We start from the raw sequence: 18,237 nt of genomic DNA, 5'->3' as shown, positions 1-18,237 counted from the left end.
AGAGAGAGAGAGAGAGAGAGAGAGAGAGAGAGAACTTGGCTCGAAGTATACGACCATTAACCGGCGCTTCACGACGACGTGGATACGAGAGATCATTGATACCTCCACGACAATTTATTATGGGATCTCTCACGTTTTAGGCACCGATCCAAAGAAAGAGAGAGAGAGACTGATCTAGTCTCTCTTTAATCCTTCCTTAAAAAAAAAAATGTTTCGTTTGAAAAGATTCGAAGAAGAATTCGTTATCATATCACGGATATCATAACGAAAAAAAATTCAAAAAAGAACATCATCGAAGAAATAACGAATCGAAAATATTTCTTTCTTTTCTTTTTCTTTTTCTCTTTTATTTTTTTTTTTTTAAAGTCAAACATATTCGTTCGAAACGTAACGACAGGAAACTAACGAAATAAAAAAGAAAAACGATAGAAAAGAGAAAGGAAAGAAACTGAAGAGGACTTGCATCGCATTTCCGGCAGAATTCAAAGGAGACCAAGAGGAAAAAGAGGAAGAAGGAAAAAAGAATGAAGAGAAAAAAATGGAATAGAAGAGAGTGGTCGAGTACACTCGACGGGTTCGAGCGGATCCGCTCAGGAGTAAATACGCGTAGATACGGCCGTCGCAATTACACGAGTGCCTGCAAGTATAATGAGCCGTGCGTTTCATTGTGATTTATGTCGCAGCGCGGGTTACCGTCTTTTTCTCTTTCTCTTTTTCTCCCTCGTTTATTCTTCCTCCTTTGAAATTCGCGCGTAAACTTACCGAACGAGACGGACGAAAGAACCGTTTCGAATTCGTACAAGTTTCTTTTACCTTCCAGATATTCTCCCTTCAACGATCATAAAATATCGCTATTTGATATTCGACTCGATACTTTGTTCGTCAAAATTACAGCTCATCTTTTATTTTTTCATCATCGAAGAAAATAAAGAAAAAGAAAAAACGATATAAAGTTCTACTTTCGTAGGCTCTAACTTATCGGACGGGTTTCGTAAGCAGAAAGAAAGAAAGAAAGAAAGATTTTTCACCGACGAACATCGTCTCGATCGTCGTTAATTAAAAAAGAAATTCTAGACGAGGGATTACGTCGATATGAAAAATTCAATCTTATCGAACGATCGACAAAAAATTTGTTCTCGCGTGTTAAGAAACTTTCAAGTTCGTATAGATGGAGCGAGAGAGAGAGAGAGAGAGAGAGAGAGAGAAACCCGAAACGAGAGAACCCTTTTAAAAATATTATCCATCCACCCGTTCGACGACGTTGTAGACGACGTTGCTCGCGATCGAAGGAATGCGCGCTCTCGGTCGCGCTCGCGCTCGCATTTATCTTGATCGATAAATCGAGTGGGCTAAACAACTCGTCAAAAAGCTGACGTATGACCCGAGAACGACATGACAGGCGTCATGGGCATCGCGTGTCGCGCTCTCGACCGGTCTAATACTATTCGGTTACATGTATTATTCAATCAGGCAATAACGAAAACACGCGATTCATATAGCACTTTATCGTTATATGTTTCTATTCGTACCCTATACGTTTCTCTCCTACATTTATCTATAAGCAACAAAACGTTTATATACTTGATATGTATATATACCGTACGTATTCACTTATACGTGTGTATATATTATATATGAGTAAATACATACACGCACGTACGTATCTATAAATAACAAACATTTGTATATTTGGTATGTATATACCATATGTACTCACCTATACTTATATATATTGTATATAAGTATGTTCTTACATATACCTATACTTCGTAGATACATACGTATACTTCGATTCATTTAAATCAATCGCGCATATTCTTCCACCAAGAGAAATTCCACTCGGCGAGATATTAAGTTATAGCGGTGTATTTCAATCAACGGCAATCAGCGGCGCACGTTCGAGCTCGTTATTAACTCCTTTTACCGAGCCGACTCACAAGCTCGTTACACGTCCGTCCATTCTTTCTAACGTCTCGATGCACTTGACCGACCACGATTTTATCGATAGTCCACGTAAGTAAGTATGTAAGTAAGTAAGTAAGTAAGTAAGTAAGTAAGTAAGTAAGTAAAACGCACTAAGTATACTCGGACACGTCGATCGAACAAAACTGTATGATAAAGTATCAACTTTTTTCATCGCTTAGATATTTAATAAAGAAAGATAGAGAGAGAGCCGAAAAATTCTTGATGATATTATTTCTTTATTTACGAAAACTTTTTCCTTTTTTTTTTTTTCTTCTTTATCATTTTTCTTTTTTTTTCTTTTTTTCTTTTTTTTTTTTTGTTCTTCGACCCAATATACAATGCAAGGTAAAATCGAGAAGAATATACGAGCGTTCGTTCGTTCGGAATGAAGAGGATAGCTTAGATCTTCTTATAAAACGATAAAAGTCGATTTGCTTTGGTGAATAGCCAGTTCCTAGATTGATATATAACATATAAATATATATATATATATATATATATATATATATATACACATATGTATATGTATATTTCTACTTAGCACGTAAAAAAAAAAGAGAGAGAAAGAAGAGAGATAAAAATAGAAATGAAAAAAAAGAAAGATGGAAGAAAGACAGAAAAGGAGAAAGAGAAAGAGAAAGAGAAAAGGAAAGAAAGAAAAAGAAAAAAAAGAACGGTCGAATACGGTGAGCTGACAGCTTTATTTTTCCGCGCTTTCACTCAAATCCCACGAGAGTTTTATCGACGTCCTAAATTCGCCGACAAGCTTCTTACGAGGAATATAACTTCTCTCCGAGCCATGTAAAAGAAAGACAGCTTTATTCGTTGCTTCCTTCGTAATCGGCTTTATTCGTCGCTTTAACGTACCAATTAACGAGAAAGTAGTATTGAAAAGAGAGAGAGAAAAAACGAGAGGAAAAAAAGGAGAGAAAAAAAGCAGAGAGAAAAAAGGAAAAGAAAAATAAAGTCCCCCCCCCCCCCCCAAAAAAAAAAATAAAAAAAAAACATAAAAGTAAGAAAAGAAAAAGGAATAAAATATTTGTACGTACACGATCGCCATATAAATATGATCGATCAATGATCGTCCGTAAAAGGCTGTGATATTATGTTAGGATCGATTTTCCTTTGGTCGATGACCTCGAATACCATGATATCTTTTTTGCAAGGTCCCATACTACATTCCAAAAGGGTGCTGGTACATTTTCTGATGTCACACCGGAAGCCGATCACTCTTCTTGGACAAATTTCATGGTAGATACGTTTGATTATCTCGATACAGCTCATACGTATTTTCTACGTTTAAGAGGAGACCTCGTTATTTCATGATGAATTTTCCAAGAATCGAGGGAAAAATTGTTCGATAATCGAGGATATACGAAATACCCGTAATTTTGTTAAGATCGTCCTGGGTTCGCTTCGTTCCTCGTCCATCGTCGTAACTCCCATCGATTTCTCTGATATCGATCTATCTCCTTCTAGCGTCTCCGATCTGAAGAGCGTGTAAAGCGCGAGGTATCATCGTGTATATTCGATTAATATAATAATAATAAAGTCTCATTTGTATGCCGATCTAGATGCGTCGATCGCGAACACCTCGTTAAGAAACGTTACACGGTTTATGCTCGTCAACGATCCGTAAAAACGTGCCTCGCTCACGCAACGCATTGTCTCTCGAGCGAATAACTGACGCCATCGCAAAGATCACGATCGTATCCTCGTTCTACGGAAATGGGAATTGTCTTTTATCTTACAAGTGCGCTTAATAAGTCTATTAAGACGTATTATAGCGATGGAACCGGTGGTTTCTATGCAAAAATTCCATTGAAAATAAACAGGTGATTTATACCGTCGGCATTGAAAATGCATTGTTTCCTTCAATTCGGTATAACTAAGTCGTATAAATATTCCGGAGGAATAAAAAAAAGGAAACGAAGAAAGGAGGAAAGATCGATTCAAGAAACGAAGAGAATTTAGAATCATCGCGATACATAGAAATGATATCGTAATACCGTAACACTCGTTCAAATTCGTGATACGGAAAAATACTGTACGCGATACGTCATGCAATCTTTAATTAAACGATACTGTAAACAGCGATAATTTTATATAGAAATGACGTAACGATATCCCATCGAAGAAAATTCTAACGTTCTAAGAGAACTAGAACGAGAATAATTCATTTTCAAGTGATACGTTCATTATCGTCGAGATAGGAGATATCGTGATAATAATATCGTCTAAGATTTAATGATCGTGACGAGGAGTGAATCATTACCGTACTAAGGGTAAACTAATCCTTCGATTTGTGGAGCAAGACTCGTGGCAACCTACGTTGACGAACGACGACGATCGTTCCTCGATCCCTTCTTGATCCTTTCTCGTTCGATCGAACGTATCTCGCATTGCTCGGAACAGCCATCTCTCTTTCTCTTTCTTATTCCTGCTCCTCCTCTTTCTCTTACTCTTCTCCTCGTACCCTTTGTTTCCACAAATACGTTGGACAGATCGCGAGCAAGATCGCGCTGGGATCCGTGCGAGCTCGTGGCTACTTGCCTATCGAATCTGCACGATCTCTTCTTCTTCTTCTTCTTCTTCTTCTTCTTCTTTCTCCATTCACTGAATTCTTCTTCTTCTTCTTCTTCTTCATCTTCTTCATCTTCTTCTTCTCCTTCTTCTTTCTCCACCTCGCTTCGACGCACGCCCTTTGTGTCCTGTTTCTTTTCCATCGAGAACGGACAAGCTACCGTGAATCTGACGTTCTCGTAAGATCCTCCTCTACTTCTTCTTACCCCGTAAGTCTTTCCTGTTAGATCGTCGTATGGCTCTTTATTAGGGAGTGGATCGATTATATTGGTGGTATTCATTTTATTCGTCGTTTCTTTCTTTTTCTGGAAACGTGCTTACCGGACAAACTGCTCCTCCTATCATGGTATATACTTTTTATTACATTAACCGAACGATCTTGTTCTACCATCTTGTTAAGACAACAACGATTATACGACATTTTTCTTCGTTGAAACGGGGGAAGAAGAAGAAGGAGATGAAGAGGAAGAGAAGATGGAAGAAATACAAAAAAGAAGGAAAGGAAATATAACAAAAAATGATCGATAATCGAAGCGAGATCAAGGATTCATTGAGATATTTACCTTTCACGATTAGACAATAACATTTTTAGTTACACGAAGAAGTTTCACTTTCGCAGGAAGTACTACTACTCGAAGTACAACTGCTCCATGCGCAGTTTTTACTACTGACCAAACTGCTGCAACTGTTAATTGAGATCACTGGTGATCTCAAAATCGCTGGTTCATGTAACGTTATTACAGTCTTTGTACCCACTTTTAAATCAGAATCGATTATCGATGTTATACATCTTTCGATTACGATGATCTTATTGTTCTCGTATTCCTTGAAAATATTTCCAAGAATCAAAAGATTTAACATTGAAATTGATCTTACACATACACACACACACACACACATATGTATATATAAAAAGAAAAAAAAAAAAACAAGTTTTATGAGGCACTAACCTTTTTCTCACTATTTTTTATCCACATTCGTTTGCATTTCCGCATCCATTCGGTCAAACACCCCCTCAATCTACTAAATAGTTTATCGATGATTCGATTGGTCCTTGAAAAGCATTATGATGTAAACGATTACAAAAAAAAAAAAAAAAAAAAAAAAAAAAAATGAAAAAATCAAGAGAATCCGAGAAGAAAATCGTGTACTGAAATTTAAATGGTGAAATGAGAAACGAAACTTCAGCCACGACAAATGAAGAACGAAGCTTCGTTTCGATTTCTACGGGGTGTCACGAAAAAAAAAAAAAAGAGAAAAGAAAAAAAAAGAAAAGACACGTACAATGGAACAAAGTTTCACGGTACGAGTCGTGATCTCTTTGTCGTTCTCAAGAGCCGGATAATCTTCGTTCGTTGAAAAATACCTTTGCTTTGCACCTCGTGCGGTTTAACAGAAAAAAGAAAAAATTGAATCGAGCGCGAAAATTCGAATTAGAATAAGGTCGACTTTCGCACGGTTCGTTCTCGTTCGTATTCTCAAGTATTCGTCCTTTAGAAATTTACACGCGTCACCGGGAGATAACTATAGTATAGAGTGTGTGTGTGTGTGCACGTGAGAGATAGAGAAACGAAACGATTTTATACGGTGGAATAAGTCGACAAGGAAAGCAGAAAAATGTGAAAAAGTCAAGGATATAATTCTTGAGGAAAAAAAAAAAAAAAAAAAGAAAAAGAAAACAGAAAAAAGGAGAAAAAATCAGGAATCTCGAGAGAACATTTTCTATTCAATTATAAGAGGAAGGAAATGTTTTCTTTGTTGTTTCCCATAGAGAGTAGAAAAGCATGAAAGGGGATCGTCCTAGACTCGCTAAACGTATCGTACGGATCGCGTTCGAAAATTGGATCATTCAGGTGCAAAACAGGCTGCCCAGTCAAAGTGAAAGGTATCTACTCTATTCCCCCTTAATTTCTATTCCCTCTCGTCGAGTGAATACATTTTCGAAGGCACTGCCATCCTTCTCTGCCATCTTTCTCCAACCTTTTTTCAAAGACTTATCACGAATCTCGCTTTGCTCGGTTTTATGCAACACCATAACACATTTATTTATTTATTTATTTATTTATTTATTTATCTATTTATTTATTTATTTATTTATCTATTTATTTATTTATTTACTTTTTATTTATTTATTTAATAGGCTATAGTACAATACACGTATACACACACACATGCACATATATATATATATTTTTTTATTATAGTGAATATTGTAAAAACAAAGTGTATAAAGATTCATGAAAACTGTACATTCATATGCACACACACATATATATATATATACATATATATTTTATATATAAATAAAAAAGTACTAAAATACGGGATATTTTTCAATGACATGCCGGATACGATCAAAGAGCGATTTCTAAGGCGAATATTTACGTGTGTCCACGCGTTTGTCCACCGATCGTAAAGATAAAGAGAAGCCAGAACCTTACGCTTTAGCGGTACTCGATGCGTTTATATATTTTTGTCATTTTATGAGAATCTTATCGACCTCGCGTTACGTTCGGTAAAAGAGATCCTTACCGGTGTAGAGATCTCTTGCCATAGCGACGTTAAATAATTTCTCGCTTTACGATCTCGTTCGAGCGAAGCGCGTGCGCGCTCACACGCACACAGACGCACACAGACACACACACGTATATATAAAGCACGTTTATAGCGCGAGTTTTGATTCGCGTCAAAAGAAGAAGCTCGAAAAAGGAAAGTGCGAAGTATCATTGAACATGTAGCGTCGTCGTCGCGTCGTAAATTTTCATCTGACGAATCGAAAAAAAGAAAAGAAGAAAAAGAAGAAGAAGAAATAAGAAGAAGCTCGTCGATGTAGCTTTTTGATAATTCCTCTCTTGAAAATTAGATCATTCAAGTGCAAAACAGCTGAGACTGACGAACGATTCTAAAGAATTTTTCAACAAAGAATTATTCAAACGTCCAAGACAATTTTCTCGCGGAATATCCACGGATTTTTTCTCTTTTCTCCGTCTCGTCTCGCAGCGTGAAAATCAGCCGTAGTCAGTTTCACAAATTTCCATGTGAAACGTGCCACGATACGAGTTTCTCTTTTAAGGTTACTCCCCATTGTGTATTCTTTTACAATGGCGTCACAAATTACACTCGATCTTTTCTTTTTTGTTCTCTTCTTTTCTCTCTCTCTCTCTCTCTCTCCCTCTCTCTCTCTTTTCTTCCTTCTTCTTCTGCTTCTCCTTCTTCTTTCGTTATCCTGGATTTTTCTTGTTTTTTTTTTTTTCAATCTTCTTTTATACTATCAATTATAAAGAATATCTAAACGCACAGATGATACGTAACGCGTATGATAATTATAGATCGACCCAACGTATCAAAATCTTGTGAATTTACATCACTTAAAAATATTATCATTTCTTAAATATTCCAGATTACAAGAATGTAAGATGGTTCGAATAAATAAATTCTAAAACCTACTTACACGTATATACGCAGCCACGCACGCACACATTTAATTCAATGAAATGCATTAAGAATAGTCTCGGCTTATACAATAGATATTATAAGGACAGAATAGGATTCATGAACACGATACTTACACTACATTTATCTCGGAGGAAGTCAAGCGTAAGTGAGAACCACGTGGAAAAATAGCTAACAATTACTTTATTTTGACTTTGCGGCTAGCTTCGGTGGCTTTGAATAAAGCCGCATTTAACAAAATGTCTTGTGTGAAAAGCTGGTCAAAACGATGCTTCACCAAAGCCGACATTTACCTGTTTCCTTTCGTTTACCTGTCAACTATGCGGAAGATCAGCTCTATAGCGACAAATGGTTTTCTTCCTTTTTTCTTTCTTTCTTTCACTCGTCCTTTCTTTCCTTCTTTTTCTTTTGCTCTTTAGAAAAGAAAGAGAAGGAGAAAAAGAGAGAAAGAGAGAGACAGAGAGAACGAAGAAAGAAAGAAAGAGAAGGTCTCTCTTTTGCGATGCACCGAATTCTATACCATACTAGTTTCTCGGTCCGCACGTAAAACGTAAAGCCTTCCGCTTTGCTAACCCAACGGGCACGTTTGCAAACAATCCATTCGATCGAGATTTACGAGCAGAAATGTAACCTCCTCGAGAGGAGTTTGCGCACGCGCATTCTATGCGCGTTTAGAGTAGATAGTAGACCTGGGTTAACCGTACCTACTCGTTACATCAAGCTGGAACATCGATTCAAACGGTGATTTTGGAGCATATGATCGAAGCTTGGAAACCATCTGACGATCCTAACTTTATATTATTATATACGTATAAAAAGATATATGTATATATTCTCTCTCAATCTCTCTCTCTCTCTCTCTCTCTCTCACTCTCTCTCTCTGGTCTATTCGTGTTCAATGTATCGGAAAAAGGTTGTCTAGTTGAAATCTATTCGATTATTTTGACTATAAAAAGTATTCCTAAAAAGTCCTCTTCTTATCATAGACTAAATAAAAAAGTAGAATTTTTTTACAAGAGAAGAAGAGATAAGATAAAAGATAGAGAGAGAAATTCGTACAAGGATCAATGTTTCTTGCTAAAAGAGGAAGAAACTCGGCCGATGTGAAGCAACGACAACGACGTATCTTATACGGTATGGAGGTAAGAAGGTAAAAAAATAGAGAGAAAGAGAGAGAGACAGAGAGAAAGAAAAAGTAGAAAGGGTATAAAAAGTCGAGATTTTATTTTTATATCGGCTTAAAGGGCGTCCGAATCGGGAGGGAGATTTTTTTCGTCCTCTCATCGGCGGAACGAGGTACGTGCCACGGTCGCGACCGCTGGATCCGCACGAGTCGATCCCCTTTTATGGCTTTCCCAGGACGAGATTCTCAGGAACACCGTGCACCGAAATGGTGGACCTCCTATGGTCTCTCTTTCTCTCTCTTACTCACTCTCTTTTTCCCTTTGAGAGAAGAACGGTAGAATCATTGGACGAATCGGTGTATCGATCATTGCGAGTTTGTCAACTCTTTCTCTCTCTCTCTCTCTCTCTCTTTCTCTCTTTCGAGGATCATTTCCTAGCTCGTGTCTTTCTTCTTGGGTGGTCCTACGAGTTATTAACACACACACACGCACAAACGCAGGGAGAGAGAGAGAGAGAGAGAGAGAGAGGGACATGTTGTTTTTCAAAAGTACTTCGTTCTAATAAATATTAAGTTTGGTTCTTTATCTCTCTCCTTTTTTTTTTTTTTTTTTATAAAGCTAGCAAGCAAGCATAACAACGAATGTTTCCGTAGGTTTCTCGTGAAAATAAAAAAGAACGAGGAAAAGGAAAAAGAAAACAAAAACGAAAGAATCCATCGACGTCGTTTAAGTGTCGACGTATCAATTAATGCGAAATATATCTATGTATGTATGTGTTTTCTCTCACGAAGAGAAAAAAATAAGAAAAGAAAAGGAAAGTTGATCGAGCCAATCAAGTTAGCACTCGATTGTACATAAGAGAAAGAACAGCAAAGCCGAAGGAGTAATAATACGGTCGAAAAAAGGCACGTAGAAGCGGCGCGTTCACGTCTAATCTGAAGGCTCAACCATGGCGTGTATCGTAATTCAACGGTTTATGGGAACCTTACACGTCGTGTAAAAAAGTCGGAACTCTGTATAAGATTGTCAACGGGGACAGAGAACGAACACGTGAAAACCTTTCGAGACCAATCAGCTCCGGCATTATGCCCGTCACACAAGGGCGAAGACGCAAAAGCAAGAGGACCTGAAATACCTCTTGGGTGGCCGTCTCCATAAAACGCTTTGCGTTCTTAATATTATGCAGGACACGCATCTATATAAAGCGTTCTCAATTATGCATCGACTTAGCCGAAGAAAAACTTTGAAGTTCGAGTAAAAATAGTTGTTCGAGCGGCAATCAGAAATGGAGGTTCAGAATGTAACGCGAAGCGCGCCGAGTTCCTTCCTAGTATCGACTTGTGCGTTCAACAAGTAAATAAATATCGAGAAAAAATATTCCGATAACTTCGATATAAATTTCTATATCGAAAAGATCATCGTCGTTGTTACGTACAACATATATACGAGAAAAGGATAGAAAAGATGTCCCGAGAAATCAAGGCAATATCTCAAAGTCGATCTCACGAACGTCCAGAACGACAGAACATCGTAGTAGAGTATCGTAGAAACATTCTAGCGACTTTCTAATCCACGACACGTCCCCTTCGAGATTTTCTTCGAGCCCCATGGTAACTCGTACCTTAGCTGGTCGTGCCGAATGCCAAAGAGTCTTCGACTTTTTCGCGGTTCGTTTCATCCCTGCCAGGATAGAGTGCATAGATCACCAGGTGTCGCTCTGTTTATACCGCAAACGTCCAAACAAGTCGGCTTGGCTTCCCCTTGGGTCTATTAAGTGCCGGGTCTTTCAAAAGATCTACACGGATGGAAACGGGGAAGGGAAAGAAAAAAGGGAAGGCGCGCGTTCTATACCTGAATCCAAAGAGGATCCTGGATGCTGACTGTCCTGTTGGCAACCATTGATGTCACCGCACTGATCCAAAGGACGAGTCGACTATTCGGGGCGTGCCTTCTTCTCTGGTACCCATGGTTATCTTCTTCTTCTTCTTCCTCTTCTTCTTCTTCCTCTTCTTCTTCTTCTTCCTTTTCTTCCTCTTCTTCTTATTTTGCTTTTTCTTAATCCTTGTCTCTCTTCTACACACTCACGCCAACAAGCGAGTATCCTATCGATCTCTATCTCGCGACACCATAACATCCTTTTCTTGATCCGCCGACATCGACCTCCAACGATATCTTCGACCATACCCTTTCCATGGACAAATCCGACTCATCCTACCTTTCTCTTTACCTTTCCACCGTGTCCTCCCCATTAGGACGTCTCATTTTCGTATCGCTTCGCGTTATCTACCAGAATTTTTGTCCCTCCAACTACAAACGCATCCAACAGGTCGCTTCGACTTTATTCTTTACTCCTCTCCCGACTTCTTCGTTGATCTTTTCGGTGATCTTTTTAAGATCCAACGATAGCGTACGAAGTGTTTAGAAAATAGGACTTTATAAAATACGACGTAGGTCTTTGCCCGTGTCGTCACTTTAGCCATCTTGTTACGTTTAGGACGTTAGTGAGATATCTGTCAATTTTTAATCGTACAATTTATCGATAGTGTTAGAAAATGCGTATGTATTTTGCAAAGCAAAACATACAACAGGAGGTAAACGTATAATCGGTTTATTTATACCTACTAGAAATTCTACGATATCTTTCGATGTAATTCGAAAGTTTCAGTTCATTCAACGTACCATTTATATGACCAAATTAGAATCAAGAGAACAATGTACCAATTTACGATCGATCGAATCATCTCATTAGTACTCTCGCTCTACGTCCATAATGTATTCGCACGATCCGTATTTTATCCCTCCGGCTTGGTAATACGTATTCATTACTAGCAAAAGGGCGTACGCTCTAAATGATTAGCTGTTTGGTTACGCCCAGACAACGGCAGTCTGCCAGTCATCGCGATGCCAATCGTTATAAAACGTGATTAGAAAAATTATTCCTAGTGGTTTTCACTTTTACAACATTCAACAAATTTTTCTACGACCAAATCAATTCATCTTACGTATCTAATATCGAATCGAGCCTACGATACGATATAAATTATTTATTTTATCAATATTTAAACATCTACTGTAACAATCAGAATGTACAAAAAGTTTGTCGTATTTTCATACGTCCTCTAGTTTACAAAAAGAATCAAATTTACGAGAAGGAACAAGTAGTAGTACACCGTAGTTCTCCCGATCTTTCCTGATTCTTCAACCTCACTGAAGGTAGCAGCACCGATAGGACTCGCCTTAGCACGAAAAGGTAGCCGAAGGAAAGGCATCGAAACTCGCGGAAGCGAGTCGAGTGAGAAAGTAACAGCTGTGTCTGGTGTTTCTCCCTTTTTCGAATGTGAGCAGGGAACACGTAGGGTGTAGGACGAAGGACGAACGGTAGGAAGAGATAGAGAGTAGGAGACTCATACATCAGAGACACGTCCCATTCTTTCATTTCCATGCAGTGTGACACGCGCGCTTCGTCTTCGCGAACGCATTAGCAAGCTGTTCGCTAGGACAGTCGAGATTTTCTTCCTGGAGAAAAGAAGAAGAAAAAGAAGGGAAAAAAGAGGAAACACGACTAAAGAAGAAAATCTGTTCGTTCTTCGGATGACACGAGACAGCTGGAATGCGTCTTCGAGAACGAGGGGACGCAAAAATTTAACGTTTGATAAAAAGAAAAACTTGAAGGAAATACTGTCTGGCCATTCAACGTTCTTATAAGACGATCGCAAGTGGATTAGGATCGATATGAATTTGTTATTTTTATGGATTACAATACGAATGCTAAGTCGACAGTTTCGTATAAAGTATAAGAATGAAATTGTAATATAAAATCGAATAGAGTCGAATAATTTTGCAAAGAATAAACTGGATTTCAAAGGGACGATCTATTGTCGGAGCTGGTGGTCTTATTTTCTTAAATCCTTTCGAACTACGTTTAGGTATGTACCTAAACGATAGGCTAAAGAAAAGTCGGAAAAATGACAAAGGAACAAAGGCTAAGTGTGGACTACCGTAAATGCGTAAGAATCCTCACGCCTCTCTTTATCTTCTCTCTTCAAGGATCGGTCTCCTTCTGTCTTTTCTCTTTGGTAAAACGGCCACCTAGGTCGCACGGATCGGTCCGGATAGCCACTCAAAGCGCCGTCGGGTTTCTCGTGGTCGTATAATGGCGCCCGTTTGTCAAAACACGTCAAAACACAATCCCGGCCACGAAATCCTCTCGGTCCAAGCAGTCACGCCCCGCGATGCATCATGCGTCCTGGTGCTCGGCCTCGTCGCTTTCAGGTAGATATCGTCTTGGTCTACAGAAAAAGAGAGAGAGAGAGAGAGAGAGAGAGAGAGAGAGAGAGAGAAAATGTGTACACGTAAAGCGCCTCCTCGAGGCGAACCTCTTGTTGCCGAGTCACTGGAACAACATTACTCTCTTTCTCTCTTTCCTCTCGTTCTATCTTCAAACGTGAAAATTCTCTTCTTCGCGTAACGATCCATTGCCGACGGCTCTGCTCTCCTGTTTTTCCAATCTCCAACCTCGAATCTCGACAAGAACGAAGTATTAATGATTTATAGGAAAAGTTCAAAAGAGCTTCCAGCGATTTGTTAATTTAGATTTGGTGTCTTTGAATTTTTTTCTTACTTCTTCTTCTTCTTCTTTTTCTTCTTCGTTTGCTTCCTCTTCTTACTCACTTGCTGTTTTTTCTTTTTCTTCTCTCTCTCTCTCTCTCTCTCTCTCTCTCTCTCTCTCTCTCTCTCTCTCTCTCTCTCTCTTTTAATTACGCCAAAGCGCTGTCTTCGTGTTCATTTAACGAGCGATCAGTTAATGTGACTTATAAGTTTATAACGTGCCTAACTCCTCTCATTTTCTCTCGGCAGCCATTTCCTCCACGAAGCAGGAAGCCGTGTTACCTTAGATCCTGACTTTATTTATGCAAAGACACTTGCGTGCGTTTCCTTATCGGCCGATTAGGAGGAGCATTATTAGGTGACAGAGATCGCGTGGTAACTGGTGTTGCAGCCAAGTTTCGCATAATGGCGAACGGTCACGTTAACTTAGCGAGAACGACTAGTATATGAGGAAATTTAAAAGAGAGTAAGAGTGAGAAAGAGAAAGAGAGTCAAATATTCGACGACGTACAAACATATACTTACACGGACAACGTGCAATCACGTTGAAAAATAAAACGAGTATAGTTCACTGTGCGAAGAGAATATTAAATCCTCGAGTCGCGAAATTAATAAATGAAAGTACCATCGATAACGATGGTGACGATCACAACGATGACGACGACGACGACAACGACAACGACGACGACGACGACGATGATGCCACGATCTTATTTTTTCAATTGGAATATTAATAAACGCATTAATACGAAATTGAATAACGAATGAAATTGAACGAAAGTTATTATCTATTATTTTGAATGACATTTGCTGAGTAATTATTTTCTTCAAATAACATCGATATACCTATATTACTTTCGAATCTCTAATTGCGAACTATCTTGTTTCTAATTTGAAGAAAAAAAATTTTTCGTTTTTTACGTATATAAGATAAAGTCATAAAAATTTAACTTTCACGAAAGCAAACCTAAATATCAAAGCATTTATTATATTTACTATTCGAAATTTAGTCAATCTATATGTGTGTGTGTGTGTGTGTATGTATACATATATATACGTAAATACCTATATTGTGCATTAAAATCAACGCTGTTAACGAGTCGACAAGGAAAATAAGAAGAAAATAAGAGGCACGTTAATGCACGAGAGCCTTGCTTCGTCTGATCTTGGCGAACTCGCACGAAGCACAAAGTATTTTTTATCGGCCTATCCACCGCAAGTCAAAGTGCCCTTTTCACATAATAACGCAGCTCACAATCAAGAGCGGCTTGATTAGACGACGCGGAAGTGCGTCGAAATGGCCTTTTAAAACTCCTTCGCGCGAGTTCAACCGTTCCATAAGTGCGCTATCGTATGAACCTTAAGACGTTGCGGGCTCGAACAAAATTTTATTTAATCGCTCCTAATTCGACGCTCATTAAAATCACTATAAAACGATCGACTCTCCGTTACGTTCGATTAACTATTTCGAGGAAGTCGTAAACCCTCTTTCAATCTTCCTTCCTTTCGATCTTTGTCGTTTATTTATTATTTTTTTTTTTTTTTTTTTTATTGATAGAAAAATAAATCTTATATTTACGAGAAATGTTTATATTGCGTTATGTGCGTACGACAACGGTTTATTTATACAACCCAATATACTATAATATATTATACCTATTATGAATCCGATCGTCTTTGAATTCTATCGCAATAATAGTTCTCGATTTGCCAACACATCATCCCCTCCCCTATAATACGAAGCATCCATTAAGTATATCCGACCGCGTTTTGGCACGTACACCCTCTCGATGGTACAGAAAAACGTGGTATGATTTGCGATCGACCAATGAGAGTACATCTGTCCTCCGGTGAAGTCCATTCGCCTCGCTAAACGTCACAAATGGGCCGCGTTCCATCTGCTAAGAACGAGATGACGAATGTCTCCCGGTAGACGCACAAAGGGGAGAGAGGACGATCGTTTACGTATAAGTTTGTATAAGTATTTGTAATTTATATGTGTGTGTGTGTGTGTATGTGTTTATATGCGCATGTACGCGTCTATGAAATCGCAAGAGGAAAAAGAGCGAGGAGAAAATTGTGTACGCCCCACGTGAAAAGAGATAGATAGATGGATAGATAGATACATAGATAGATAGAAAGAAAGAAAGAGAAAGAGATAGTCCGAGACTACCACCTCTGTATACACACAACAACGAAATTTGATTTTCTTGTCGCCCTTACAATACTCAATTATCCTCGTCAGACGGGGGGATGAAACATCTGTCGTCGGCACCCTCTTCCTACCCATAAATACAACTCCTTTCCCCATTAACGGATCGACGTACATAACGTATAGGTACGTGTTACGATTCATGAATGCCAAGGACTGCCACTATCGTTACTACGTATTCACACGACTGATGTCATACCTGTTTCTACGAAGAGATGCTTTTTCTGTTGTTATTCTTTTCTTTGTTTCTTTTCACGACAATAATAAATATCCTCGCCTTCGTGCCTCGTAACATCGTATGTAGCCTCGCTACGAGAATTCCATATGATAATATCGAAGGAAGGTCGTTGAGAACGTAAACAGATTATTTCGCGGAGGGCTCAACGAGCATCTTCTGTCCGGTAGTAATTCAGTACTTATCCTTCGTGATATTCTACAACACGTATATTCGTAGCGTATCAATCTTGTTTCTCAAGACAGCTCGCAACACTTTCCTATTAAAGAATTAACATCGATGGTGTTGGAGCATACGAAGCGATGGAAAGAGAGGAGAAGAAGATGGGGTAAGTAAAAGAAAGAGAGCAAATAAGAGTTAGGCCTATTATTTGCTCGTCGAGTAGAGTCTAGAAGAAGCGATTATAAGGAGAGTCGAGAAGACAGCGCGAAGGCCAGTATACTAGGCTCTCGCAAAGAGCCTAACGCTTGCCAGGACGGCAGGATGGAAGTGTTGATCCCATAACAAACTCAATCCAGCGCCGTGTGTAAAAGCTTCATTTAGCCGTAGCATTCAGTCGAGTCAGAGAAGAGGCGCGTAGATAAGTGTATAGGTGATGGGTTCTCCTCCTCTCTTTCTTTTCTCTTCTCTCTTCCTCTTTCTTTTCTTTCTTTCTCCCTCACACTCCACGATCCTCAGAAAGGTTCCTCTTCGAGCGATCAGATTTGATGGACCGATCGTTATGGATTATAATTACTCGCCAAGCCGACCAGCCCTCCTTCCAACGCGTTCTATTCACTTTGGATGTATAAATGTGAATATATATCAACTTGTGTGTGTGTGTGTGTTTGTGTGTATACACGCGCGTGTGTATACGCATATCTGTTCGATTTACGTACACAGAAATAAATCGAGAAAGGTATACGTAGGTGAGGGATCCTGTTGCCTCCTGACTCAGAAGAGGGCCCTGAGAGTATCCCCACCTTCGTCCTTTACCAACCAATACCACAACAGCTTCGAGCTCACCGACATACACCTCCTGCTCCCCTTCCGCCGTCCTCTTTTTACCAGTCGCCCGGTACACGGGGGAAACATGGCCGCATGCCTCCTCACATGGGCCAAACAATGGCGGATACATGGAGCCGGCCTGTTGTTTGCCCGCTCGTGTTTCGATGAAGTAGGGCCCCGCACAATACCGTCGCCCTTCCTTCCTTCCTTCCTTCTTTCCTTCCTTCTTTCCTTCCTTCCTTCCTTCCTTCCTTCCTTCATTCTTCTTCTTCTTCTTCTTCTTCCTACCTTTGTCTCTTTTTATTTCTCACGACTTTTCCCCTAATCGCAAATAAAATCAATCTCTCTTCTCTTTTACCGAGAATCTCGATCGATTTGTTTATTAAAGACGACAACGATTTCAAAAACGAACTAATTCATTTTCCTCCGTTCTTTCTCTGACAACCATCTATGAAGAATTTAACAATTTAATTACACGTTATTATCGATGATATAAGAAAAAAAAAAAAAACACGTCGTAATATCTATCATAAGACATTTTAGATCAGTTAACTGTAATAATCGATATCTTCTACGAAAGATCTACGTAATTGCTTTCTTATATATACATACATACATAATTTATTTATACCTAATACTTGTACGTAATAGAAAGAAAGAAAAAAAAGAAAAATTATGTAAATATAAATATATGAAAATGGTAACGCGTCGTCTAAGATTTAAGAAATATCCATTAGGTTAGAAATTTTTCACGGTGCTTCTTCGTGTCTCTTGGTACACCGAGGCAATATTTTCACGACATCTCGAGCGTGCCCACTAACTTACCTCATACGGATCAGATAATGGCGGACATGGGCCGGCCTCTGTCCACCGGCTCGTGTTCCGCTGACGTAGAACCCAGATCGCATAATACCAGGCGAGACCATATTCTCATTCTATTTCTCCTTCTTCTTCTCCATCTTCTTATTCTCATTCTTATTCTTATTCTTATTTTTATTCATTTCTTTTTTCGTCCTCTTCTATCGGTCTCCTCTTTCACATTGGATTCGTGATGTGCTCGGATCCATTGA

General features: G+C 38.9%; 1 protein-coding gene across 3 annotated transcripts; it reads right to left on the bottom strand.

Moving 5' to 3' along the window:
* Window positions 1–2,316: 2,316 nt before the first annotated feature.
* On the bottom strand, window positions 2,317–18,237 carry LOC122627705. 3 transcript variants are annotated; one of them, XR_006326916.1, is made up of 4 exons: window positions 4,241–4,543; window positions 3,349–3,454; window positions 3,015–3,258; window positions 2,317–2,419 (listed from the first exon to the last, which is right to left on the bottom strand). XR_006326916.1 is itself a non-coding variant. In XM_043809051.1 (4 exons), the coding sequence occupies exons 1-3, from the start codon at window positions 18,091–18,093 to the stop codon at window positions 3,040–3,042; spliced, it is 426 nt and encodes a 141-aa protein (XP_043664986.1). In that variant the 5' UTR covers window positions 18,094–18,237; the 3' UTR covers window positions 2,317–2,419; window positions 3,015–3,039. The 3 variants fall into 3 exon arrangements, 1 of the variants encoding a protein (XP_043664986.1); XR_006326917.1 differs by having other exon boundaries at window positions 4,297–4,543; XM_043809051.1 differs by lacking the exon at window positions 4,241–4,543 and adding an exon at window positions 17,993–18,237.

This window comes from Vespula pensylvanica, chromosome 3 (genome assembly GCF_014466175.1).
Source record: "Vespula pensylvanica isolate Volc-1 chromosome 3, ASM1446617v1, whole genome shotgun sequence".
In the NCBI taxonomy this organism is placed as follows: domain Eukaryota; kingdom Metazoa; phylum Arthropoda; class Insecta; order Hymenoptera; family Vespidae; genus Vespula; species Vespula pensylvanica.
This window is presented reverse-complemented; position numbering and strand designations above follow the sequence as displayed.

Coding starts and splice junctions, on each gene's coding strand:
- LOC122627705 (XM_043809051.1), bottom strand. CDS start 18,093: ATGGTCTCGCCTGGTATTATGCGATCTGGGTTCTACGTCAGCGGAACA. Junction 3,455..17,992: donor CATTATCTGATCCGTATGAG/GTAAGTTAGTGG, acceptor CACGCTCTTCAG/ATCGGAGACGCTAGAAGGAG. Junction 3,259..3,348: donor CGATCTTAACAAAATTACGG/GTATTTCGTATA, acceptor TCTTAAACGTAG/AAAATACGTATGAGCTGTAT.